Source organism: Cornus florida, unplaced genomic scaffold (genome assembly GCF_030987335.1).
Source record: "Cornus florida cultivar Cherokee Brave unplaced genomic scaffold, ASM3098733v1 CherokeeBrave_3.0.0_Hap2_Chr07, whole genome shotgun sequence".
In the NCBI taxonomy this organism is placed as follows: Eukaryota; Viridiplantae; Streptophyta; class Magnoliopsida; order Cornales; family Cornaceae; genus Cornus; species Cornus florida.
In genome coordinates this window covers 7803677-7830073 of record NW_026775577.1, presented here as the reverse complement: position 1 = coordinate 7830073, position 26397 = coordinate 7803677, and the positions used below count along the sequence as shown (strand labels likewise).

General features: G+C 34.4%; 2 protein-coding genes across 8 annotated transcripts; both read right to left on the bottom strand.

The window, feature by feature from the left end:
• Positions 1 to 867: 867 nt before the first annotated feature.
• LOC132315979 (uncharacterized) lies at positions 868 to 9465 on the bottom strand. Of its 4 annotated transcripts, none has more exons than XM_059814456.1 (10): positions 9296 to 9465; positions 5678 to 7954; positions 5462 to 5569; positions 5283 to 5374; positions 4704 to 4950; positions 3176 to 4521; positions 2880 to 2928; positions 2525 to 2772; positions 2209 to 2316; positions 868 to 1780 (listed from the first exon to the last, which is right to left on the bottom strand). In XM_059814456.1, the coding sequence occupies exons 2-10, from the start codon at positions 7568 to 7570 to the stop codon at positions 1549 to 1551; spliced, it is 4323 nt and encodes a 1440-aa protein (XP_059670439.1). In that variant the 5' UTR covers positions 7571 to 7954; positions 9296 to 9465; the 3' UTR covers positions 868 to 1548. The 4 variants fall into 4 exon arrangements, with proteins under 4 accessions (XP_059670439.1, XP_059670440.1, XP_059670442.1 ...); XM_059814457.1 differs by having other exon boundaries at positions 868 to 1774; XM_059814459.1 differs by having other exon boundaries at positions 5283 to 5353.
• Positions 9466 to 13043: 3578 nt separating this feature from the next.
• LOC132315980 (ribosome biogenesis protein WDR12 homolog) lies at positions 13044 to 22162 on the bottom strand. Of its 4 annotated transcripts, none has more exons than XM_059814462.1 (14): positions 21849 to 22160; positions 21225 to 21331; positions 20606 to 20712; positions 20296 to 20331; positions 20074 to 20156; positions 18491 to 18558; positions 18280 to 18390; positions 18050 to 18175; positions 16386 to 16529; positions 15123 to 15231; positions 14848 to 14984; positions 14711 to 14746; positions 14500 to 14622; positions 13406 to 13546 (listed from the first exon to the last, which is right to left on the bottom strand). In XM_059814462.1, exons 1-13 carry the CDS (start codon positions 22009 to 22011, stop codon positions 14533 to 14535), a joined length of 1317 nt encoding a protein of 438 aa, XP_059670445.1. In that variant the 5' UTR covers positions 22012 to 22160; the 3' UTR covers positions 13406 to 13546; positions 14500 to 14532. The 4 variants fall into 4 exon arrangements, with proteins under 4 accessions (XP_059670444.1, XP_059670443.1, XP_059670445.1 ...); XM_059814463.1 differs by having other exon boundaries at positions 14506 to 14622; XM_059814461.1 differs by lacking the exon at positions 14500 to 14622 and having other exon boundaries at positions 13044 to 13546; positions 21225 to 21313; positions 21849 to 22162.
• Between the last annotated feature and the right edge of the window lie 4235 nt (positions 22163 to 26397).

Here is a 26397-nt window from a genome sequence, read left to right as displayed (position 1 = left end):
GTCTCCATATAGAACCAAACTTCAGATATATACCTTGTTCTAGGACCACCCAAAGTATAATTATGATTAAACATAAAAATCCACAAAATTCAAAAATAATAAAAATTCAAAAGCCCCCACCAAAGCACACAGATCTTTTGGGTCCCACCAAACGAGCTGGTCACGTGGGGGGTGATGGTGGAATAACACAAGAAAGTGCCTGAGAAAATTGATTGAATGTCTTTGTTGTTTGAAAACATAAAAACATAACTCCCTATGTTGTCAGCAAATCTTCATTTGGACGACCACCCATTGTCCACCAATCAAACACAGATGCTTGTGTAATTATATATATATATAAACATACCCCAATCATTATTTTATACAGATTGACTAGTAGTAGTATTTTTGTTTCTTCTTTAATGTGATGCTTCTAACATCACTTTCTGAGTCATGAATGGCTGATACTGATGATACTGACAGGTTGGATACATGTGTCTGTTGGCTATAAATAGTATCTCAATCTCACAACATTGACATGTCAGTTGGCCACTTTCAGTCAAATTTATAAAAGAATGAATGAGTGAAGGACACATCAAGTACAGAGAAAGTAGAATCCTTCCAACCAAACAAACGTGCTTCCTGTGTCCTATGCAATAAAGTCTCTCCTTGTCCTTTTTTAACTCGCGTCCTTTTTATGACGTTTTAGGTCCACAGAATCAACATCTCCCAAACCTTTGTACCTTTCTGAATACACTAACATTTTTTCACAAAACAGAAGCTTCTATATTATCTTCAGATTTTTTTCCCTTTCTTTTTCTTTTCCCATGTATCTTTTGCCCCCAATGAAAATGCTCAACTCAATAAAACTACACATTATTCCGTCGATAACACAATCGGTCTCAAGTCTAAATAAATAAGGGTTACGTTAGGTAACTTGACAGACAACGTAAAACGTTGTCATCAACAATATAAACATATAACACATTGCAAGTGCAAAATTATACAAAAGGTTCACCAGAGGAATCCTAACAATATGTGTAAATAGTCATGGAAGCTTCTACCAAACTTGTATAGGGTCCTCCTAAAGCATGTTAATAGGAAGTCCTTTTTCATGAAACATACTTCATTGACCACCTCATTTCTTGATCTTCATGCTATCAACCCTACTAGCAACCCTGAAAAGGAAAAAGAAGAGAGCCTACAAGAGCATAACTGCTATATGATACATGTAAATTCTAGTTGATTGACATTTCAGGAAAAAGAGTAGAGGAGCGTCGATACTTGCCTCCGACTTGCCATCTCCTTAATTCTCATAAAAATAGACAGAGGACATTATGTACTCCATAAAAATAACAACTGCCTTGATTAAAAAAGATAGAACCGCGTCAGTTACTTGCATTTGACTCCTCCTGAGTTCGATCCTTTTTTTTTTCCCGCTCTTTGTTGGTTTACTTGTGCACCAACATAAAAATTATTGAAACAAGACCCATGGACATAGCCATGGATACGGAATGCAGTAGTGGATTGAAAAGGATGCCTGAGCGGAGAGGATCAATCAATCAATGATCAGAGTGAGACACATTTTCCTCCCTCTGGTATTGTGCTAGGCATTGGAACTGCAGTTACATATCTTTGGGGGAATGGTTTCGGTGCAGTGCCAGAGGATGACGAGGTCTCAGCAGGGTTTGCTTGACTCCGGCTGTGGAACTTGGCAAAACGGTTTATGACAGAAAACTTTTCCAAATCCTGGGATTCCACTCTTATATCTAAAAGTGATGCTCTCTGGTCCAATCTGCACCTTAAATTGAATCATATTAGAAAGAACATTGAATTGTAGCAAAAGAATGTCTTATAGAAGATAAGGAGAACAAAATTAGAGACAGGATTTATATTCAGTAGCTATATACATTGACATTTATGCCACAGGAGGTACAAACTCAGGTGTTAAATTTAGTTAATACCCCAGCATAAAATTTTACTAACAAGGAGAAAAATCTCTACAACAAGCTATCAGGGAAATTTTCTCTAGGGAAAGAACTAGCAGCCAACTTCCAACATATTTGTATGTATATGCACTTTGCATTACAAGATACGCATGTAACATATGAATTCAGCTGTCAGTTTGATTCTGCCCATGTCGCAGACTATATCTCCAACTATTACATGTGAGACACAATAGTTTCTGATAATATATTAAAATTTCATGAATGCCAAACACACTCGTACCTTAATAAATCCGTTTCCAGCTTCTTTGCTCGGTTTGTGAAGTCGTCGACAGTTTTTGAGAAATACTGCTCGTCATGTCTCTCAGGAGTTTTGAGCTTTCCAGACATCCTAAGCAAATTTTAAAAAGTTGTTTAGAGGGTCAAAATTCTCTCTATGAACATAGCCTAAGTTTAAATTTTGAATTCATCCATGGCAGAGGCTTAGATCGGAGATGAATTTTTTTTTTTTTTTTTTTTTTTTATGAGGTTACTCTATTCAATTTAATTTCTTATTAACAAAAGAATGAAATTTTCAGTAAGTTCAAAAATCAACTTACGTGTCATAGCTGTTAGAAGACAGGCAGGAATCACTTCCCGAGTAAGACGTTAGGCTGCATGCATCCCCAAGTGCCACTCTAGCAGCAAAGTATACCACAGCATCGAAGTTTGAAGTGCCCCCCGCTGAGAGAATGGCTGCTGGTGCAGGCCGAAACATTTGCTGCATAAGATGTGTTGTCAATATCAACCTTTTCTTTGGTCGGAGCATTGGCTGCAAATCTTCAGTTCTTTCAGCCTCATCTTCCACCTGCCAATAAAAGTGGCATCTATAACCAGTTTTGAAGCCTATATATTCAGGCAAGTGCCTAAAGAAGATAAAATTTCGTTGTGTCACTTGCCAAACTAAGAACACACCTTTTCAATCAGCCGATTTGTTGCTTGCGCCCATTCTAATTCTGCCATGCTGCAAAAAATAAAATAAATTCAACATCACCAAGTCTTCTAAGAAAAAATTCAAAATGAAGACATTTAATCTAGGAAATATCATGCTGAGAAGAAGTAATTTCAATTCAAAGCCTCTATAAAATGAAAATGCAAAATCAAAAGTTGTTTCCTATTGACCTGTTTCTTAAGCCACCAAATTATTGCTATTGAAACAAGTGGGGTGTGTAATAGTAATTTAAGAAAAATGTGTTGATTATGGCAAGCACCTTATACTTTTAAGTCTCCAAGAACCTTGTGTCACTTCCTTATGCCATGGTAGAAAATCAGGTATAGAAATTTTACGCTTCTTTGGTCTCACAGCAGCCAAATTTTGATCAATCACTTCCAAATGCTGCTGACTATCATCAGGAGCATTTATTGTAAACATAGAAGCATTCATGTGCAAATTCTCAGAAGGCTTCCCAAGAGGGAACAGCTGTGCAGCATTCTTTGCAGCTCTTGCATCATACATTGGCAACATCTGCCCATTTCTCAATGTTCCATAGTACTTAAACACTGAAGGTGCCATCTGCAAATTAATCTGAGAAAGTTCTTTTCCATAAGATGCCTCATTTCTGCTAGCAGAATGACTTTGCGAATAACTTTGACCTAGTGTGACCATCTCCTGAGGTGCATCTTGAAGATGTTGGGACAAATTTTTGACCGACTGATGTTCTCTCACCTCTGATGAGAAGTTCAGCATGTTAATATCCCTCGATGGAAATGAATTGATTTGTGACACTTGCTGAAGATTCAGATCAGGACCAGCACCACTATGTTTCTCTGGAAACCTCTTGCTAGGATCACTCTCCACATCCTTCACAGCATGCGCTTGATGCAGCATTGAGTAATTTTGATGAAGTGTAGGTAACGGTTTCAGTGAACGACCAAAGGCTTCGATATCTCTTGCAGAAACAGCTCGCCCTTGTTTGACGCCATGCTGTGCCCCATCAAAGTCATTGTGCTGCGAATGAGCCAACAATAAGTCAGAGCCAATAGCATTTGCTTCTGATAAATGCTTTGCAAATTCTTTCCCATCTGTATGTGAAGCTGAGTCGACCATCTCTGATGAAATTTGCTGCTGAAATCTCTCTTTTCCAAGTTGCTCTTCCCCATGATTAAAGCCTTGCAAATTCACAGAACATGCACCAATTTCCAGCGACGCAGTTCCTCCTCTACATGGGTTTTGATCATGGAGCTCCTGTGCAGCCCATTGAGTAGTTTCAAGACGGTTATTTGTTGAATCTGTGGAAAGCAAATTCGACGAAACCTTGCAAGATTCTGTCCCAGATAGATACCGTTGAGTTGGTACTACGTTTTGCCATGCACTGGGTGGCCTTATCGAAAACCCAACCTGCTGAGACATGCCTGACATAACAGAAGCCTGAGTGACTGGGATGGACTCCAAAATTGGGAATTGTTGACCAAAAAGGTTGGTGAAATTTGGATGTGATGTAGCTTGAGAGGTAGCACATGGAAGTCTACCAGGCAATGTTGCTTGTGAAGCTGGAATGTGCTGTCTTTGAAGGTGATTTCTTGAATAAGGAGGACCTGAAGGAGTTGTCGCAATAGCCTGCACATTCAAATGTGAGGTGTCAAAGCCAGTTTGTCCAGAAATACTTGGTTTATAATTCCAATATTTGCTTTGAGATAGTTCACGCAAAATATGTGAAGACCACATGAAATATGACTAAGCTACCAACTTCTGCTCCTCTTCTAGCCAGGCATAACATGCAAAAGACTTGTACTACTCACCATTTGCGTAGTGCTCGGAGATGAGAAGGAACTCATGGAATTGGGTAGCTGTTGAGACGGAGGAGACAACATTAAGCCATAGCCTTGTGAAGCAGAAGAATAATCATAATGTTGAGCAATAGATGCATCGGGAGTTTCTGCTTTGGGCAATTCAGTTAATGTCTCGGAGTTAGAGGAGCCAAAGCGTGCTACAATATTATGATCCCCCTCATGGTCAACCTTGTTAAGAAGCTCGAGCATGTTTTTACTGTCAAAATTAAACTCAGTGAACTATTGCATAATATATGCAAAATAGAAGTTAAAGGATCCAAACACAAATCAATTCATATAGATAATAAATTAAAGTTCAAGCTTTTAACTTATCATGTCACTTCTCTTAAAAGTGTATTTCAAATGCAGTCAGATTTGTAACTATTCAATCTGAAAATAAACTAGATTTCAAGCTTTCAACTTCACAAAACACAGTTACCATCTCTTCCCACTCCACCCCCCAAGTATATATATATATATATATATATAACACATATAATAACTACCTTTGTCTGAACAGTTGTATTTGAGTCATGAAAGTAGACTGACCTGTTGGAAACAGATAAATTAGCTCCAGCATTGCCTCTATGAGTTACCTCCTCCGATGCTTTTGAGTTTCTCTGAGCATTAGGTGAAGGCCACTGTTAAATCAGACCAATAGCAAACTTATTAAGAAAATCAAATGCAATCATCACAAGTCTCCTCAAATAATAAAATTTATCATTCACCTTTTCCAAGTCCATGGCACCATTAGAATCATTACCAATAAACTTGAACTGTCCAATATATCCTTGCCCTTGACCACTGGATCCTTGAGAGACCTGTTGGAACACAACCTGTGAATGTGTAACATGTTCTGTAGCGTCAGCATGTTTCATATTCACCCCTAAATTTTCTACTGGATGATATAGAAATCTGAAAGAACTAGAAGCCTTCCGACCAACCTGACCAGATGACATTTGTTTATCCCCTGCCACAGGTCGAGAATCACTTTCATGTAGCCACACATTTTCTCTGACTTCATGCCCTGTGATGGCTTGCTGCGATGCGCTAGAATGATAGCTGCCGCCGGAGTTCTCTCTTTGGTAGCAGATCTGTTGCTTTTTATAAGTTTCACCTGGCCTTTCATAAGAATTAATTACAACCTGAGGACTATTACTTGGACGATACTGGTCATCCCCCATGCTCTCACTTCCCTTGTTCTTCAGAGAAATATCAACTTGTTCCATGTAATCAAACTGACCACTCTCTGTGGTATGTTGACTGGTGTCGTGGCAGGCCTTAGTTAAGCTTGCCATACTATTTTTTTCAGGCTTCCAAAAACTACCAGGATCCTTGTGAAAGGCTTCATTAATATCACCAGCCCAAATTTTGTTCACAGCATTCTCATTATTACAAACATTCAGCATACCATTTCCACTGGGTGACTGGACATCATTTCTGTATGAGGATATGATCTTCTGATGTTCGTCATTTTCTGAGTGTGCATATTGAGCAGGCCATGCATTTTCCAAATGTCTAAGTGTTGGAACTGGATGACCTCCCTCAATGGGTTGCTTTTGTTGAGGCTTGCAATAAGACCACTTGTTAGCATCTTCGCAGGGCTGATGAATAGATTCATGAGATGAATCAGAACGCATTATCTCTCTCTGTTTTATTGAATTTTGGATATTTGGTTGCTGTAAACCGGGGAAGACAGAGCGCATAGTAGAATCATTGAACAGAGGTTTCGAACTTAGAGAAGGGACACTCTGAACATGACTATCAACCCAATCTGTTTGTTGTTTTCCAGTGTCCGTAAAGTTTGAAGGCTGATTACCAGTTGACGGCTCTGTGTTCTGGAAACTCAAGCCACTCCACTGTTCTTGTAACCCAGTATCGCTACTAGAAGTTTCCGCAACAGCAGACTGCATAAGAGCACTCCAACTCCCACTTTGAATAGAAGGAAACGAACTCAAAAAATCTGTACATTCCAATGTGTTCCCACAGCCCCCTGTGCTAATGTCGGTGGGCCTGGCAAAAGAAGCATCCCAACTATTGTCATCCATATTGAACAAAATCTTCTTTTCCAATGGATCTAGGGTAGCCAAACCCTGAGAATGGCCAACTTGTGTTGGTTTTTCTGGAAAGAGTCCAGGCCAACAAGCTGGTTCTCGCCTCCCATTGAAGTCCTGCTGTGATGCATTCATTTGCACAGAATTCACCTGCTGAAAGTTTTCTGGTATAACTCCACTATTTAAATCTCGAATAGGAACTTGCCCAAATGAGTTCTTCCCCTGACCTACCTGTTTAGAAATGAAAGCTCCATCTGACATGAAAATCTGGTCAGAAGGAACATTGCAGTGATCACCCAGAAAGGAGTTACTAAAGGCTGATGATTGCATTGTAGGTTTTGTGTGGTTGTCACCATGCTTGATCAAAACGTTGCCGGAATCCTGAGATATCCCTTGGAGATGAGAATACTGACTTAAATTATCTCTTGCACTGGCAATTGGAGTTCCATATAAATACGCCTCAAGCTGTTGAGGAACTTGACCCATGGAACGCAGAGGCTGGCTTTGAGCTTGTGAATATACCAATCCATTTGGAAATCCTTGGACAGTTTGTGATGTGGCATGCTGCACCAAGTTCATGTTACCACCCATGTGCTGTGATACATCATGAATAGGTGTTCCATTAATCAGGGGTGAAAATTGACCCCCATCAGCCTGTTTATTTATTGCAGATAGCTGGTTTATGTGAGTCTGCTGCCTTGCATTACCTAACTCCTGAAGTTGCTGCTGCCTCTTAAGTTCTTGCAACTGCTTCAACATAATGTGCCGCTGCAACATCTGCATGTTATTGAGCCCAGTCTATTGCCTCGGCTAAGGTTGTGGCATACTGGGTCGGCTCCAAACTTACCAAAATTCAATTGGAACTTCTACAGTTCTTTCTGAAAATTGCTGTTAGGAAAGAACTATGCACGGCATGTTTTCTCATCATGATTCATTAAAAGGGAATCCCTTCAATATTAAATTAGGCCAGTCAGATTATGTATTTTCCCCAATAAACTCAGGCTTCATTCTGTCTTCTGGAAAATTCTAAAGTCCATGCATAAAGCCATCTGAACTTAGCTTTTGGCTTCCAGCATGACTTTTGGCAAACTCAGATTCAGAATTGATTGTGTAAACTTTCTATAAGATGGTCCTCAAAAGGACTCCTAATCCCCTTTCTCAGAATATCTGCAGACACCAAAACCAGGCATGTTTTCTCATAAGTAAGAAAGAGGTGTTTAAAAACGCAATGAGCAAAATGTTCAAAAGTACCAAAATCGCTTTCCTCCGACTTTCGCTTTTACTAATAACAATACTTCGTGAAGGATTTTATGAAGCATGCAAGAGAATCCTTAGTAGTCAGAACTACTGCTACCTAATTGCTAAACAATTGTATTCATCAGCATGTCGCTTCAAAGGGACCAATCGGTCATTTATTTATAGTCAACTTATTGTTGTAAAGCACTTTCTATTTCCCAGTTACAGCTTGGGATTGATACATACTACTTCACATATGCATGATGAACTTGGACCAAGTAAGTGAATGTTAGCCAACCATGGTCTACATTAACAAAGTTAAGTAATTCCACCTTTTTAAATCTCAAAAACTTAAGGTCAGTCGCTACCCAGTGTGGTCCTCCATTAACGAAATGTACTGGAAGGGGCAGATTGAATACAAACTTAACCTTTGACTTTTATCCCTAGTGAGTAAACTATTTAACCAAACACAAGTAGTTTGTCAGTCCTCCCTCTGACTCCTCCATTCATTCTTCTTCAATTACTCATCTACTAAATTTGCACAAAGTGGCTGCTCTTAGAAATAGTTTCACGCTTGAGAGTCCAAGCTTTTTACCAGGCAATCCAACCTAACTGAAAATTGCACATTTTGTTTTATGTTTGTTTTCTGACTTATTTTAGGGAAAATGTTAACATTTCGCAACAATTTTAGCCAGATTATACTGAAATTTGGTAAGAGAACATCAACCTTCAATTAATTAGAGATGTAAAGTGGAATGAAAGTGCAAACTTACCAACAACACAGTAAATCAAGTAAAGTACCTATATTTTCCAGATGAAACCATATTACCAAAAAAAAAAGAGTTCAATTATTACCATAAATTTTAAAGTAATGTCAGCTCCAAAGCTTTAATAACATACCCAATTATAAATTATATATGCACATGAAACTATTTCGGGTACAATCCAAAACCCCGCAACCAAAAAACCCTAGAAGAACAGCTACCACCAAGCAAAGAAACAGTAGAACAGTAAATTCACATGAAAAACCAATTAACACTTAGAAAACAAGAATTCAAGACCAAATTTCAAGAAAATTAAAGGCAATAAATACACAATTACATGCCACAGATAGTGATTTCACAGCACAACCAAACAAAGCAAGAGAACGAGCTGAAACAGAGATTGTGTACAAAGAAAGGAAGCAGAGAAAGCAGTAGCTGAAACAAAGGTTAGGTTAAAAGTGTGATCTGAGTGAGAGAATTTAGGGCTGTAGAGAGAGTGTGAACTTACTTTGAGAGGTCGATCAGAGTGAAAATGTCTCAGCTGTTACTGTATAATCTGTATAGCTCTCGATTTTCTCTCACTAGAAAACACTCACTTTCTCTCTCTAGAACAACGATGAGCGAGAAAGATGGCTTTCAGACCAGGCCGAAGATAAAGCGATCGAAACACAAGAAATATTTTCAACGAACTCAGAAGAAGCAACAGTCTAGGTTCGGACCGAACCTCGAGCTCCATCTCAGGCTCGGAGCACTGAAGCTGAGGTCCGGAAAAGAAATATCAGCATGTTTGTCGAGTGTATGTTAACCTGAGATCTCTCGCCGTTTATTCAGATATTTTGGATGATTGACGATGTTGATTTGATGTGGATGTACTCTTGAGTCGGTGTGTGGCATAGCTCGTTGTGAAAGCGAAAAAAGTAGTTGGGATATGCCGACGATCACGCGCTTGCGTACGCGCGTGGGCGTGACAAACACTCTTTTGAATTAAATTTGTGTATTATAGGTAATTTTTTTAATTTTTTGGGCTTTTAGTGGGTTCTTTTTCCCGCCGCCACTTTTAGCAAATAACGGAGGACTTAACGGCGGTCTAATGTTATATAATATATATATATATATATCAGGTTTTTTTTTTTTTTTTTTTTTTTTAATACTAAACCTAATAATAACACAAAATAAAAATGATTGACTCACATTATATATTATATATTGATCACTTTTCCTGAGGTTTGATTCCAAACTACTCTTTTTATTTATTTTATTTATTTATTTATTTTTTTTTTGTGTACAAATTGTTAGAATAATGTCATTTACTCCATATTATTCCTTAGGTTACCATTTACCCCGATGGGTCCTAGAATTATAAGTTAATTTTGTGATTTTACTACAAATCTATAATTATTTTTTTAGCAATAATTGGTTAATTATTTTCAATATCACAATGAAATTGTGTTTTTTTAAAAAAATTTAGCAGTAAAATGTAATTAACTTGAAAAAAGAAGAAAATAAATATTCAATTTATTAGATTACAAAAGATATACAGATACACGGACCACTCTACTCTACTACACTTTAGTTTAAAAGTTCCATAATGATTATTTGTAGAATCAAAGTGGGCTGGGCTGGCCCAAACCTTAGCAGCGAAGCCCAAATTTTGGCCCAACCAAGTTACTAACCTTACAGACAATTCAATATGATACATTTGTCCTACTAATGTAATTTTTTTTGTTTTTTCTACATTTTCCTATACATAAATATACATTGCCTTAAAAAAAAAAAGTAATGGACTTTAGAGCAAGTTTATCTACAAGTAATCATGCACGTAGTAAAACCATTTGTTATAGTTATTTCTTATATAAGAGGCACAATAATATGGTTGTCCTATTTTGATCTAAAGATTACAGATTTGAAATCGAAAAATAAAACTGAACTCAGTGCAAGAGACTCTTGACATTGTCAGATTTGGAGAGAGTCAAATGACGTAATCTCACGTTGATCTAAAGATTACAGATTTGAAATCGAAAAATAAAACTGAACTCAGTGCAAGAGACTCTTGACATTGTCAGATTTGGAGAGAGTCAAATGACGTAATCTCAACGTGAGATTACGTCATTTGACTCTCTCCAAATCTGACAATGTCAAGAGTCTCTTGCACTATACATTTTTTCAATCCATAAAATTACAAGATATATCAATTTTCTTAAATACTAAATACATGAAGAATTGGAGCATTTATTAAATATTGGACTACTTTTTACCATCAATTTGAGGAGAGACTAGCACAGAAAATGAGGACATGGATGAGTGCTCGAGCCTTGAAGAGTACTTTGGCATCTTTCAAGTGACCTAATAATTTCACAGTGGGCTTTCATGACCACTTCCAAAAATAGTATGTACTTGTTTTCAAAAATCATGCTCATAATGGTAATTGCTGGTATAATAATCATTATATAATGTGAGTGCTATTAAAGTCATGTATCACTCACACCCATGAACCAACAGTTTATACAATCATTCCCAATTACAATAACACTTATTTTGACTATTCATTACTGTTTTGACAAGCACACACACAGACTACTGTAACATAACTATTGGAAATTTATTGACAGATTAATCCAGTATAGAATAAAATTTGGCTTGCAGTTACCTGCATTTAGTGCTTATATATTTCTTTTCATAAATATTTAGTGCTAATATTTCTTATGGCACAACATATATATATTATGGTAGGACCGTAGGGGAAAAAAGAAATTGTGTGCAATTACCTGCATTTAGTGCTTATTATAATTTTTATTTAAAAAAAAAAAAAAAAAAAAAAAAAAAAAAAAAAAAAAAAACCATTACATTTTAAATTGAGCAACAATTTGAAGACTAAAAATACCTTAAATGCTCTTAAGTAAAAATAATAATAATAATAACAAATACTGATTTCATAGAAACTGATTAGTAAGGGTATTTTGGCATTTTAATAGAACTTTTTGTTCAAAATTGACGGTTAAGACTCAAGAGGCAATTTGCACATATTTTCGAACGTTAAGGATTTTATATGTCCATGCTAAATTACATGGCTATTTTTTAAACATTTTTAATAAAGTAGGGCTTCTTCTTCTTCTTCATTTTTTTTTTTTATTATTTTTTTTTTTATAACACAAAATATATTTTATTAATATGTAACTATGGACAATTGTTCGTGTGTTCTGAATCTCTTCCTAAATTGTTAAAATTAACATGCCTAACAACTTTGCTTATAAGATAACCTTAAAAAGTTAAACAAAAAATGATCTTTGAAAATGACCATGTTGGTTTTTCCGACAAAATGGCTCCACACGGTCCACTTTAGAGCCCTTTTAAGTACAAACCCTTTAACCTTTTGAGACGTGTCATTCTTCAAAGAAACAGTAATACATAGGACATGCTTTCGGTTGAAAAGGTTCTTAGGTTTTCAACAATTCTCGGAAGCTGAAATTACATAATGAAAATAATAACCAGTTCGACATTTGGACTAATACAACTATTTTACGCTAGTGAAGATGTCATTTCCAGCTATATAAATGTAGTCGAATTAGTCCGAAAGTGTCACAGCTCTTACAGATTTTAAGAATTCAACTTAAATGTAGTCAAATTAGTCTGAAAATCATACATTCTTATAGATTTTAAGAATTCTACTTAAATGTAGTCGAATTAGTCTGACAATCATACACTGTATCACAACTCTTACAGATTTTAAGAATTCAACCTAAATGTAATCAAATTAGTCCAAAAGTTAGTTATCACAACTCTTACAGATTTTAAGAATTCAATCTAAATGTAATCAAATTCATACACTGCATCACAACTCTTCCATATTTTAAGAATTCAACCTAAACGTAATGGAATTAGTCCGAGAGTCGGATACTGTATCACAACTCTTACAGATTTTAAAAATGAATTCAACCTAAACGTAGTCAAATTAGTCGGAGAGTTGTATCACAACTCTTACAGAATTCAAGAATTCAACCTTGTGGTGAATAGTGAAGACCCCAAAACAAGTTTGGAGGTGCCTTTTAGCATAACTAGCAGTATACATTACCCAGTCTTTTTCTAACACCCTATTATTGTACCACAAAACTGGGATGCTATTCATGAATTCCAAACCTTTGGTGACTTGCAACTATCAACAGAGTACATAAAGCAACAAAATATGATGTTGCAATTCAAAATCTAATTGCACTTGGAGAACAAAACAAAAGGAGGAGAGGAAAAAAAGGGAGTCAAAGTTTACTCCACCTCAAGAATACAGTAATTATCATAATATGAAGCTTTGATCACTGTCAGGGTTAATGCATAGGTGCATTTAATTAAAATACCGATATTGACGAGATCTCTCTATAAAAACAGAAACATTTCAATGCTCCCAAGCATGAGTAAGACCCGAACACCGCAAACAAGGAAAACACCAACCCCAAATCAACGAGATCAAGGGCGTATAACTTTAAGTTTGAGCATGTTTAAATTACAAGTCTCCTTTCAACGGCCAACTAAATACATTAACCTCTATTGGTGTAAATAAAATTGCCTTAAACATAACTAGCATGAGCACAGGTTCTCCAGTCGAGCTCAGCAATACAAGGGAATGAGATTTCTTCTGTCACATCATCATCTCGGGAATAACAAATAGCAGGAGGCTGAGGTAAAGATTTCCAAGCATTCTCAATCGTCTTGTGAAAGAAGTTAGTTTCCACTCTCCAATATGAAGATAATTGTCACACTTTTGTAATAGCTGGAAAGAGAGAACATGGGAATGAATTAGCTAACAATGATAAAAGTAAAAGCATGCCATGAAAAGGAAACACGCGCGCACACACACACGGACGTAAGACCCCCCCCCCAAAAAAAAAGAAAAGTAGGAGATGAGAAGACAAATGTAAGGGATGAGAAAAGAGAGTGAATGGGTAGGCTGGACAGACAGAAGAATTGAAGAAAGTAAGAACATGGGGGGAAAGGGAGGGAGGGAAGAAAAGAGAGAAGTATGAACTTCAAGATATTCAATGTTCCAAAAACTAATTATGTTACATGTAGTGTTTTATAGGCAAACCCTAAAAAGAAAAGAAAATATCCAATAAATACTAAAATAAACAAAAGTACGGTCGCTCAAAAATAGATGACTAAATTCAAATAAGCAATTTCAGCCTTCCAATAATTAGGCATAAAGTGTGTAAACCGGAACAAATATAGGGGACATGGAGCAATGTCCCCCAAAAGTTGAATATACGGCATGGCCTCAGAGCCCTCAGGTAAAGTTGGAATTTTCTCTGAACAGAATAGAAAAATGGGCATCTTTGGCTGAAAGACAAGTAGTTGTGTAACATAAACAATCAGAGCGATTATAATTTCCCAGGCTGATATGAGCTTCCTACAGGTTGACATTGGTAGGCTTCAAAGTTTAAAAAGGGTAATTTATTGAGCAACTTATTCCAGGAAACAAAAGAATGACAAGAAAATTTTCAGTATAATTTCTGGCTCATGTTAGCCAATCAGATAGAGCTGGAACTCTAGAAGCAGTTCTTGCTCGATCAATTCAGAGTAGAGGCAGAACTCTAACCCCTGTCCCACCACCAACCCTAACTCCCAGTAACAAAACAATCAAAAGAAAGGAAGTTGCAAGAATATAAAATCATACTTGCAAGAATAATATATTAAAACATGTACATAGAATGATTCAAGTCCACTAACATTTACCATAAACTGCTCCATAACCCTGCGTCACTACACAGAAATATCAGAAGAAATGCAAAGGTTCGAGTCTACCCCACCACTGATCACACTATCACCTTTCCACCAGTCAACACATAAAACCTGAATTTAAACAAAAACCCCCGTATTTGAGAAACTCTGAATTAGGTCACAAGTACACCAAACAGAAAGCCAAAGGAAAATGGCGTACCTTGTCCTTGTGTGAATCAATGACAGCCAGTGGCCACTGCACATAAAATCATATTATCCATATATTAAATTTTCTGGTGATGCTGATCTGTAATATTGAACAATAAGTGAATGGAAAAAGTAGAGAGAATCAGATACCGCAGTTCTTAGATCCCACAACATCACTTTCCCGTCATAAGATGCTGAAACCAAATGAAACCATGACTTATTGTGCCACTTGCAAGCCGATATCCAGGAAGTGTGAGATGAGAACTGAAAGATAGGAGCCGAAGTTCCTACAAGACATCAAATTTTATGTGAGATATCAGATACATGTGTCTGTGGCATACATGCATGTGTCTGTGAAGATACGTGTTTTCAAGTGCGTATGAGAGAGAGATTATAGATTCTATATGTTTTGCTAATCAATAGACCTGGTTTCCGAGGATCCCATATCCTAAGTACAGGGTCAGAACCGCCAGCAGCAATGAGTGCAGAACTTTCACCTCCAACATCAAGGCAATTGATGACTTTTCCACAAAACTGTACAAAAAGAAAGAATCAACAGGTACCCAGCTTCTTCTTTTTCACAAAGAAAATAAACATAAGGAAAATTATTGCAATAATGCTGTTGGAATTTAGATGGAGCATATAGCTTGTGCTGATGCTGCTATTTACCTAACTTGAGGGAAATGACTTCTGTAAACATTCAAGGACATACCTTGAATTCAGGGAATGTTTTTAATCCAAAAGTTTAAAAGTTTTTAAAGTCTCAAAACAAGAGTACTAGAAGATCCAGAAACGTTGCCATGATTTTCTCTCTGTGGTACTAAAGACAACCTTTGGAGGAACCCAAACATTTTTGTGTAGTCAGCTGTCCCATTGCCTAGCATAAGAGTTCTAAGATTTTGGTGCCTCCACATGGCATGTACATAAGTTGATTTTCCCATCAGCAGACCACTTGAAAATTCTAGAAAGAAACAAATAAGCCCACACTGTTCAACCACAGTTTGGATAATGACTCCAGAGTCCAGATCTATTATGCAATGTTTGAAAATTGTCACAGATGGGTTTGGTTGTGTATAACGAAGACAACAGAATAGGAATAATCCAGAAAGAATTGCCGTGCTCAACATCAGATTATTCACCTATGCTAGTATAGGTTGGCAAAGGTATTAAGAAACAAGGTGATTCAAAAAGAAGGTGATAGTGAAAAGAAAAGGTAAACGCCATGCTTGGAGAAAATATGATCCCAGATGTAATGGAAGAGTGACACAAAACGTAGACAGCCAACCTAAACATTTCTAATATGTTTCTATTAATTATTTTAATGAATGCATTCAATGAGAAGAATGCCTTCGTTCACAAGAAAAGTCTGAAAACCCCAGCTAAAAGGAAACAATAGCAAACCAGAATATTTCATGGCATATGATCAAGGAGACATGTTAAGGGGGAGAACATCTAGAGATCTCTGACTGATAGACCTGGGAATTTGGGACAGCCAGCAATTTTGACTTCCCTCAAGCCTCAACAGTAAGACCAGAATGAGATCTTAACTAAGTAATAGAATATACCATAATTGGCTACCCGATATTTTACATATATAAATAAGTTCTACTGCAAAAGAAAGTGCTTCCTGCATAATCTGACACGCGAATGAGGAAAAAAAGGAAGCTAAGATACGGTCATTCACACACCATGTTTAGTGAATCTTTGCCAGTTTCAACATCCCATCTTCTAATAGAATGATCCCATGATGCAGAGTAAATTGTTCCATGTTCTGGCCAAACAACGGAAGATACGCATTGTGTATGTCCCACCAGTGTGGATGCAGCCTCTCCCTGTATGCCACAGAATTGCAACAAAATTCAGTTTGCTTGGGAAAGGAGAAAAAAAAAATAGAAAAAGATATTAAGTTCTCCAAATAGCTAGGACAAAGATAATGTAAATAGGATTATAGGAATGACCGACTTGAATAGATAAAAGCATACCACTAAAGTTGATATGAAAAATTCAATGCAAGAACTCTACAACACAGCACTTTCATTTTTTCTTTTTCTTTTTTTTTTTTTTTTTCCTGAAAGTATATTTTCATTGTTTGAAAAAAAATATAATAGCTTCGGGACCCAAAACATCAATATTTAAAACCGTATAGCTGAATTTAAAACAGATAAAATAAGAATAAAATCTGGTCATGGAACAAAAGTCACTGAATATGATACTCAACAAAGCCTTTTCTCAACCACTTGGGGTCGGCTACACGAATCCTATTTTCCACTTTGCTCGATCTAAAACCATAGTCTCAGTCAAACCACGTGCTACCATATCCTTCCTCAGTAAGTCTACCAATGTGCATCATGTCACTCTTCCTAACTAGTACACTCGGTGGTTCTCTTTGCAGATATCCAAACTATCTTCATCGATTTTATCTCATTTTTATCTCCAATTGGTGCTATCTCAACCATCTCAGAAATATGTTCATCTCTAATTCTATCTTCTCTTATCTTGCCACATATCCATCTAAACATTCGCATTTACACCACTCACACTTTATATGTTGTTTTTTAACTGCCCAACATTTTATACATTTTATCCTATAAAGAACAGCGACATAATACCAGATCTTGCATACCAAACTTTAATAATGGCCATCCATTAACCTAATCTTATAGTCTAGTTATTGTGACTGCATATAGTTTCCAGCAACATTGTTGCTACTCCAATTGTCAGCAGGGGAAGTTTGGTTATTGTGACTGTATAATGTATAATGTTTCCAGCAGTATCGATGCTATTCTAGTTCTCAGCTGGGTCCAAGCTTAAACATAGTTATGTAAAAAGTGAGTTTCCAGCAGGAATGATTTACTGGCTTCTGCCTACTATTCAAGACCAATTCTGGTTATGGTTCTGGAATAACTTAAGGCTTGGTTTCTCTGTTTATCAAATCATGTGCTTCCGAGCAAACCCCAGGTGCTACTTCCTAGGTTTGATTAGTTGTGAATTGTTTTGTCTTCAATTTTAACCATCCAAGTCTAGTTTCATTATAAAACCAATTGCTCTGTGAACCAACATAAGGAAACTTAATTTGAAATGTCTGTTGGAAACAGTAATCACTAATCAATGCATTGCTCAAAACCATATGAAATGGTCTGTTCAAAATATATGTACACATAGGTTATGGATTTCTAGAAATTGAACGATTTGCATTGTTTATTATTATTTTTGGCAAGGACATCACACAAAAGTAAATTTATTTCATAGTAATCCATGCTAAAGGGTGGATTTTTTTCCCTCAAATGCTATGAATAATGTCAATTTCATGGAATTCAAAAATCCATCTCATAAAGATTAATAGGAGTAATACCTCAGATTGAGATTCCTTATCTTCACCATCCATTTTTCTCTTCTTAAGTGACACTAGATTGTCCCCTGCATCTGACTCATTCGTCTGCCATATATTGATTCTACAGTCCCATGAACCAGAACACACCTGAATAAATGTAACAATAAAATTGTACAGATTGAGCATAATTTCACTTCAATTTTATGTTTGACATTATTATCAACTACAATATAAAATGGAGTAGACGAGACCATGTCTCCAGAAGGCTGTGCAGCAACACTCTGTACAGATGCGTTATGGCCACGTAAAATTCTAAAAGCTCCAATCCTCATAGGATGATCCATTGACTGCTCCGCGTCAAACTTTCAGGGATAAATGACAATAATTAGGGAAGCAGAGAACCTTTTTTTTTTCAAGGCAAGAAATAAGCTTAATTTAAGAACAGTAGCATCTATCTAGTACCTTCCACAGCCTGACAGTCCTATCTTTTGAAGCAGTGGCTACAAGGAGATCGGTACTACTTTCTACACCTGCAAAATTAATGAACAAAACTAAGAGGAATGGTTGGAAAAGCACACACCAATTTACAATTATAACCTATATTGTATGGATTCAGAAACACAATGGTGTGTCCGACACCTAGTAAGTATATTCAATAATTCAAGTCCGCTAAATAATTGTACAATAAGTTCTTGTATTATATTCAACCGACCCTAAAAACTCAGGATTCAATTACTTTTGGATTCATATCATAGCATAGTCTGTTTAAAATGGTGAATGGCATGCATGGAAGAAAGCATGGAATGAAAAAACTACATCATCATCTACAAAGGACTTCGTATATAAAATGCTTTCAGAGTTCATATTATCGTTTGTTTCTATTTCTCTTTGGTGTCTGATGTCAATAGGTATGTCAAGATTGCAAAACAAAAATTTATCAGTGATAATACCACCATTGATGGAGTTTAACCATTAATTAGAAAATGTACATTATATTGAACTACATATAATGTATCTAAAGAAGCTTTAAAGTTTAAACAATAAAGAACTCATATTGTCAACAGAGTCCAATATTTATACATAAGGTGTATAAATATTCATTAAATGTAAACATTCACTGGAAAATTAAAGCAGAATGACCTACACTGTTCATATCATCTGCTTAAAGAAGCTATATAAGACTGGCAACCACCTCATTAAAAAGATTGGAGCATCTTACTTAATGACATATAAACTTTGTAAATTCTTATTATTGTCAAACTACCTCGTACAATCCAATTATCAATAAATCTACTCATGCAGGACAAAACAGAGATTGTTACAAACACAAATTTTCCTGTAAAAATCTATAAAAAAATAAAAATAAAAATAAAAAAATTAAATCATATGAAAACAGTCGCATTTGAAATAGAAATGTGATATTGTTTTATGTTATTTGAATGAAAACTAATCCAACAGAATTTTTTTTTTTTTTTTACAAAAAAATTAAAAGGAAAATGCTGATTCATAAACCAGATCTGAATCTATTATCAACAACACTACAACCAATCAACTTCAATTAAATAACATCAACATTATATATAGATATATACATATATATATAATGAGACATCTATCAATATCCTTAGATTTTGGCTATATTAAAGGATACATCAATATATCAATAGATATTTAAAATGTTGGTTTGTACAATTCGCTCCTTGAAAGGAACTAATATTGCTAACTTAAAAACTAATGGATAAATCATAAGGTGAATACATGAAAATTAGTCCTATTAGAGTTGTTGGAGAAAATAATATGATAGGCAATTGATGTATTGGTAATACACAACTGACTCAAGGCAACAAGCTTTGCTGAAATCATTGGATGTATAAATAGTAATTATCGAGAGTGGGAAAACAATTTAGTATCTTAACTAATAAAAGTCAATCATTTGAAATACAACCAACAGTACCTGTGTGCTAAATCAAGTGACCTCTACAATAATTGACATGTCAAATCTATAAAAAGATGTTAGAGAAAATATATACTATTTGTAATTGTACCTTTTGACTTTATAATAGTAGCAGAAGAAACTGCAGCACTGTGTCCCTCTAATACATGCGTACACACAGCATCTTTCCATATCCTAATAAAGTAAACAAAATCCAAAGAATATTAAAAATTATCAAGCTCATATTCATGTAGAGAGATATCAAAATAATATTAGCTTCATCAAATAGTCCTAAGGAAGAGGCAAAATTGATTAATATTACTAGAAATATTACCTTCCTAAACCATCATAGCAACCTGTCAGAATGAACCTGCCAAATGACATATTTAAAATGTAAACTTCCACAAGAATGCCTTTCTGATTGATAAGATTGAAAGAAGAAGAAATACCACAAACATTTTGGATGCAATTCTTATTGATAGATAAAAGAACACCAATATTCTCACTTTGGAAACTACCATGCCAGAAAAATATCAGAGGGCATCTCCCTCATAATGAATGCATTCAAGAATCATAGTACTTAATGAATGAAAGTGACAAATGTGGAGCATAATTTTGATGTTGTTTTGAATTCACATGCTTACCCAGGATTTGAACCATCAACTGCACTGACCCAATCATCATGCAAAGAAGGCTCTTTCTCTGTTCGCGGGACCACAGCCTTTATGTATTCAATTTCTAATATTTTCTCCTATAATGGATAATAGATTCTAGTTAGGAATCAAAAACAGGGACTAATCACTGAAGTAATAATAAAAATAGATAACGTACCGGCATCAATACATAATACTCTACTTATCACAAAAAAAAATCTCATCTCCTTGTCTCATTCTCTTACATATATATTCAATTTTACTTCATGAGATTTTACATGAGCAATTGACATTCTAAAATTGATAGCAACATGCCAACACCCACTAAATTAGGTGAACCATCGAACATGAATCCAATAGTAACGCCAAAAATATAGCAATAGTGTACAATTGTACAAAATTGTGTTGTTCAAAACTATCAAAGAAAGACATAACACATGTAAAGAATGGATTTTGACTATCATGTCTTTCATACACGATTTGTTTGAAAACAATTAGATTTCTTTCTCTTTATATCCAAGAACTAGACAGAGAAATACTGAAAAGAGTAAATTAAAGATACATCCCATCATAAAATGTTAAAAACGCAACATTTGGGAAAGGTAAGTACCGCTGAGATGCCCTTGGCAAGAAGAAACTCTTCAAGTGACATCCGAACTAGCTCTCCATCGATCAGAAAATCAAAAGGTTCAGCATTTCCTGCAAGTTCAGCATTTCCTGCAAGTTCACACATGCAAAATCGTGTCTTTCATATACATGCACTAATACACGTTGAGTAACATAAATAAATATTATATATATAAATATATGACTGTGGAATTGAGAAGGGATAAGTCTTGCAATGTTATACAGAGAAACAAGTAAAATGGCTTCACAAATACGTTTCCTTTCAGAAAAAATATAATAATAAAATAAAATAAATTAAGGATTTAAACTTGATTTTTTTTTCAATTTCAGTCAGAAGTAGAACAAACCCCTCCAATCAACTAAACCTGATGCAAAAAGACGAGCAACAATTTTCCCAAAAACCAATGAAAATAACAGATTTCCACATTTTATTCAAGTTGATTTTTCCAGAAAATCAAATAGAGGTAATGAATCATGTAGTAATTGATTAATAAACTACACAAATCAGAAACAGGCACAAAAAAAAAAAATCGACTACTGAAATATATACACACACATACATATATATATATATATATATATATTGGAGGGAGGCAAGAGATTGTACTAGCTTGGAGAAGTTCGTTGACGAGACCGGAGAGGCCCATCCTGGTGAGGTAGGTTGGAATATAAATGGGAGTGCTTGGGACCTTCAATGGAGGCTGAAGCTTAGTGACGAAGCGGGCCTGGACTTGCCTTGACGGCTCTTCAAGATTTCCGTCGATATCCATCTCTCGGTAAAACGATAGATTCAGATCAAGTGTATATATGTGTGTGTATAGAGAGAGAAGAGGAAGGAGAGAGGGCTGAGAAGCGGAGGAGTTGGTGGTTGAGCTGTGGTGCTTAGAGAACCTCCAAAAGGAGGGAAGCTAGGGTTAACTGAAAGTGTGAAACTGAAAAGGTTTTGGACTACGACGTCGTATTATACAATGAAAAAAATAAATAAAAGAAATAAAAAAAAGAAGAAGAAGAAAAAAATACCCTTAAAACTGGGTTAATGGGTCTCGATTAGGGTGCAATTTGGGTTAACCCGAACTCAATCCGAGTCCAGCCCCATTTTTTACGGACTGAAAAATCTCAATTCGAATTTAATTAGAGTTGGATTGGGGTTGAAGTGCTAACAAACTCGAGTACCTAAACCCGAATTCTAATATTATTTATATATATTTCTTATTTTAAATATATTATATATAATATTCAAATTATAATAACTTTTTTGTTTTCAAATGCCTTTTTTATTTATATCTTAACATTTAGGAGATTTTTATTTCTAAGAATTTGATGGTAGTTTATGAAAAATTTGCAATAAGATCGAAATCTTCTTTGTTTGAGAATAATTTAATCGGAATAATCTGAATTAACCAAAAATTCTAAGTTCCAATTGCAAACCCAGGTTTAAAAGTAGAAGGAGGTGGATGGGCTTGGGTTGAATAAATATGGTTGAAGGTAGGATTGGAATTATGCTAGGGATATGTCCGGTTGAAGGTAGGATTGGGATTATGCTAGGGATATGTCCGGTTGAACTCAAGCCATACTTTCAAGTTTCAACTTACTCAGCCCGCTTGACTTGCAGCACGATCATGATGCTTAATTTTCTTATATATTTGTTAATTAGTTTATAACATTAATATTTTAATTCAACTTTCTGTATTAATTGATTTTATCAAACTTTTTCCAAGTTTCTTAATAAAATTTTCTGTAACTTATGACAAAAAAAAAATATTAATAATAATAATTTTTCATAGTGGTTATAATTATAACACTCAATTTTAAAATTAATGGGCATTAGCTATAACGATCTCTTCTCCTAAACAATAGACTTGTTTGGGGAGGCAATATTTAGGTGTTTTAATATTTGTGGTCTGTGTATATTTGCTTAAACTTTTTTAAAAAATAAATAAATACAAAGTATTAATTTGTTAATAGATCAAGTGTATCTGCAATTAAAAAAAATTTATACAACAATTTAGGTACCGCTAAATTTCACTTATCATTTGAACACCAAAAAAATAATTTTTTTTTTCTAGGGTTAAAAAAATCTAAAATCTTTAATATATATATATATATATATTCAAAATATAATAAATACTTTAAATTCTTAATATTTGACTTACCAAATTCATATTATCTTTAAGTGACTATCAATCTATAACTTTTCAAGATTAACTACTCTAGCTTATTGGCTTGTTTGAGGTCATTTGGGGTTTGCACGGGACATTTGTGTCTTAGGCTCTTATGGGCTAGCCCATCTGTAACATTTATTTGGGCGTTGTTGGACGGGCTGGCCTTTATAGTCCTGTAAATATTTTTATTTATATAATTGCTTGAATTAAAGAAGAAAAAAAAAAGTAATATAGCTTTAAATACTGATAAAAACCATTCTAAAACATACTATTACGGATAAAACACAATTCTAGAACATTTAAGATTTCTATAGAATTGGTAAATGTTTAAGAGTATTTATTTATAGAACATTGAAAAGTAATGTATCTTAGACGTGGTGATTTACTGAAGTCTAAATATTTATCAATTTTTGTTTTTAATAGAATTGAAGTCTATATAAAGGAATAAACTAAGTTTACTGTGCAAGTGAAATATAATTGAAAATATCGGGAATTAACACGTAAAAAAATATTATCACATCTTGTGTGAACTAAGTTAGTGAGATATAAGTTAAAAAAAGAGTATTTATTTATAGAACATTGAAAAGTAATGTATCTTAGACGTGGTGATTTACTGAAGTCTAAATATTTATCAATTTTTGTTTTTAATAGAATTGAAGTCTATATAAAGGAATAAACTAAGTTTACTGTGCAAGTGAAATATAATTGAAAATATCGGGAATTAACACGTAAAAAAATATTATCACATCTTGTGTGAACTAAGTTAGTGAGATATAAGTTAAAAAAATCTGAAACTAAAACGTTTATTGAGTGAGTAAAATCTATATAAAGAGAATTGAACTCGAGTGAAATCTATATTGAGTGAGTGAGTGGGGTGTAAGTTTAATATAATTACAAAGCAATTTGAAATCAACACGTAATATAATTGCTTGACATCTGTAATTGAGACGTTGATAAAGCAGATACCTGTATTTTTAATATAATCCGCTACCAACTAACCCACCATATCTAAAAGTGTCTAATTAATATCTTCTACAAGTATGCGCGAATTGTTATTATGCATCAGCGTAATGATTTAACTGTAAGCGTTACAATGGTTTAAGTGTTTAAATTTTTTATTACACCTTATAGTATCAAATCTACGAAGAGTTTATATTACACAATTTTTAATAGTTTTTCTGTTTCAATTTAAATTATTATTATTTTTATTGTTATTTTGTTTGTCTATTTCTTGGGTGAAAATGGCACCATGGAAATTGATCATTCATCCATATGATATTTGATAAATTTAACAAGTAATTAACATGAATGTGTACTTGTGTATGGAATTTTTCCCTCTCCATTCTGTTGGTCATTTTTTTAGGCCAAAATGTAGTTCCTTATGTTGTGTACACTGTTTTTTGGAGAGTACATAAGGTCATTCAGTAGAATTTATGGATTGCTTGTTAGTATGCTGCTTATATTTATGGTGATAGTAGCAGTGCTTATGGCATATTCGGGGCATAGGAAGACATGATATTTAGAATTCTTATGTATTAGCAAGCAAATGATTAGGGTTATGCTTGCGATACTTCGGGTTTGATTTTTTAATTAGTTCATACTCTATATTAAATGATTTTATCAAACTTCTTCAAAGTTTTTAAATAAATTTTCTATAACTTATCACCAATATATATATCATAGTGGTTATAATTATAGTAGTCAATTTTAAAATTAATGGGCATTAGCTATGAGGATCTCTTCTCCTCAAAAAGAGCCATGTTAGGGGCAATATTTAGGTGTTTTAATATTTGTGGTGTGTGTATATTTAGTTAAATTTCTTTGAAAAATAAATAAATATTAAGTTTTAATAGATCAAGTGTGTCATTAAAAATACTTATACAACAATCTAGGTACTACTAAATTATGATAATTTGCACTTACACTCCCTTAGATTTGCAATAAGGAAGGGTAGATACAACTTAAGGAGAGTGTGATCCAATTGCTTCCAAGTTTGCAAAGTTAAACCATAACACCTTAACCATGATAAGAGTACCTAATATTACTCTAACTTTTGAATTGACTCATTTAAATCATTAAAATACAATATTAAACTTTTAAAATCCTTTTATTTGACCAAAATGACACTTAGCTAAAAAAAAAAATAAGAAATCAAACTCCACCACTCTGGCCGCCAACGCCATATGCATACAGGCAGGGCGAAGCCAATAATTTTTTAATTGGGGATGTAAAATTAAAATGTTAAAATAATATATATATATATATATTTTTTTTTTGCAAAAATATTTTAGAATATATATATATATATATATTCAAAATATAATAAATACTTTAAATTCTTAATTTTTCAATTTGCCAAATTTCGTATTATCTTTAAGTTACCATCAAATGTATAAATTTTCAAAGTTTAAAACTCTAGCTTATCTCTATCAACTATTGTCTTTCACATGGGCTTTACCTCCGTTATGGCTTGTTTGAGGGCATTTGAGGTTGTATGGGATATTTTTGTCTTAGGCTCTGATGGGCTAGCCCATCATGTGTAATATTTATTTGCGCGTTGTTGGACGGGCTAGCCTTATAGTCTTGTAAATATTTTATATTTATATAATTCCTTGAATTTTAGAAAAAAGTAAAAAGTAAAATATCTTTAAATACTGATAAACATTCTAAAACATATTACCGATAAAACACAATTCTAGAACATTGAGATTATTTCTATAGAATTGGTAAATATTTAAGAGTATTTATAGAGAGCATTGGAATTATTATAGTGTTTTTAAATATATATTTACGTATCTTGAGTAGAATGCTTATATATATATATATATATATATATATATAAAGAATTTACTGAGTGAGTGAAATACAATTACAAAAAAAATTTGTAAAGAAGAATATCTTGTCATCTGTATTGAGTAAACTGAATTTACTGAATTACGAAAAAGTTAACTTATCGAGTGAAATGTAATTACAAAAAAATATGTAATTAATACG

Bases quoted from the DNA above. Each gene is read 5' to 3' on its own strand.
- LOC132315979 (XM_059814456.1), bottom strand. From the start codon at position 7,570: ATGCAGATGTTGCAGCGGCACATTATGTTGAAGCAGTTGCAAGAACTT. The intron at 4,951-5,282 runs GTCAGTCTACTT...TAATTTTGACAG, and splicing joins AATTTATCTGTTTCCAACAG to TAAAAACATGCTCGAGCTTC. The intron at 4,522-4,703 runs GTGAGTAGTACA...TTGAATGTGCAG, and splicing joins CTCCGAGCACTACGCAAATG to GCTATTGCGACAACTCCTTC.
- LOC132315980 (XM_059814460.1), bottom strand. From the start codon at position 22,011: ATGGATATCGACGGAAATCTTGAAGAGCCGTCAAGGCAAGTCCAGGCC. The intron at 21,332-21,848 runs GTACAATCTCTT...GTGAACTTGCAG, and splicing joins CAACGAACTTCTCCAAGCTA to GAAATGCTGAACTTGCAGGA. The intron at 20,157-20,295 runs GTAATATTTCTA...TTACTTTATTAG, and splicing joins TGCTATGATGGTTTAGGAAG to GATATGGAAAGATGCTGTGT.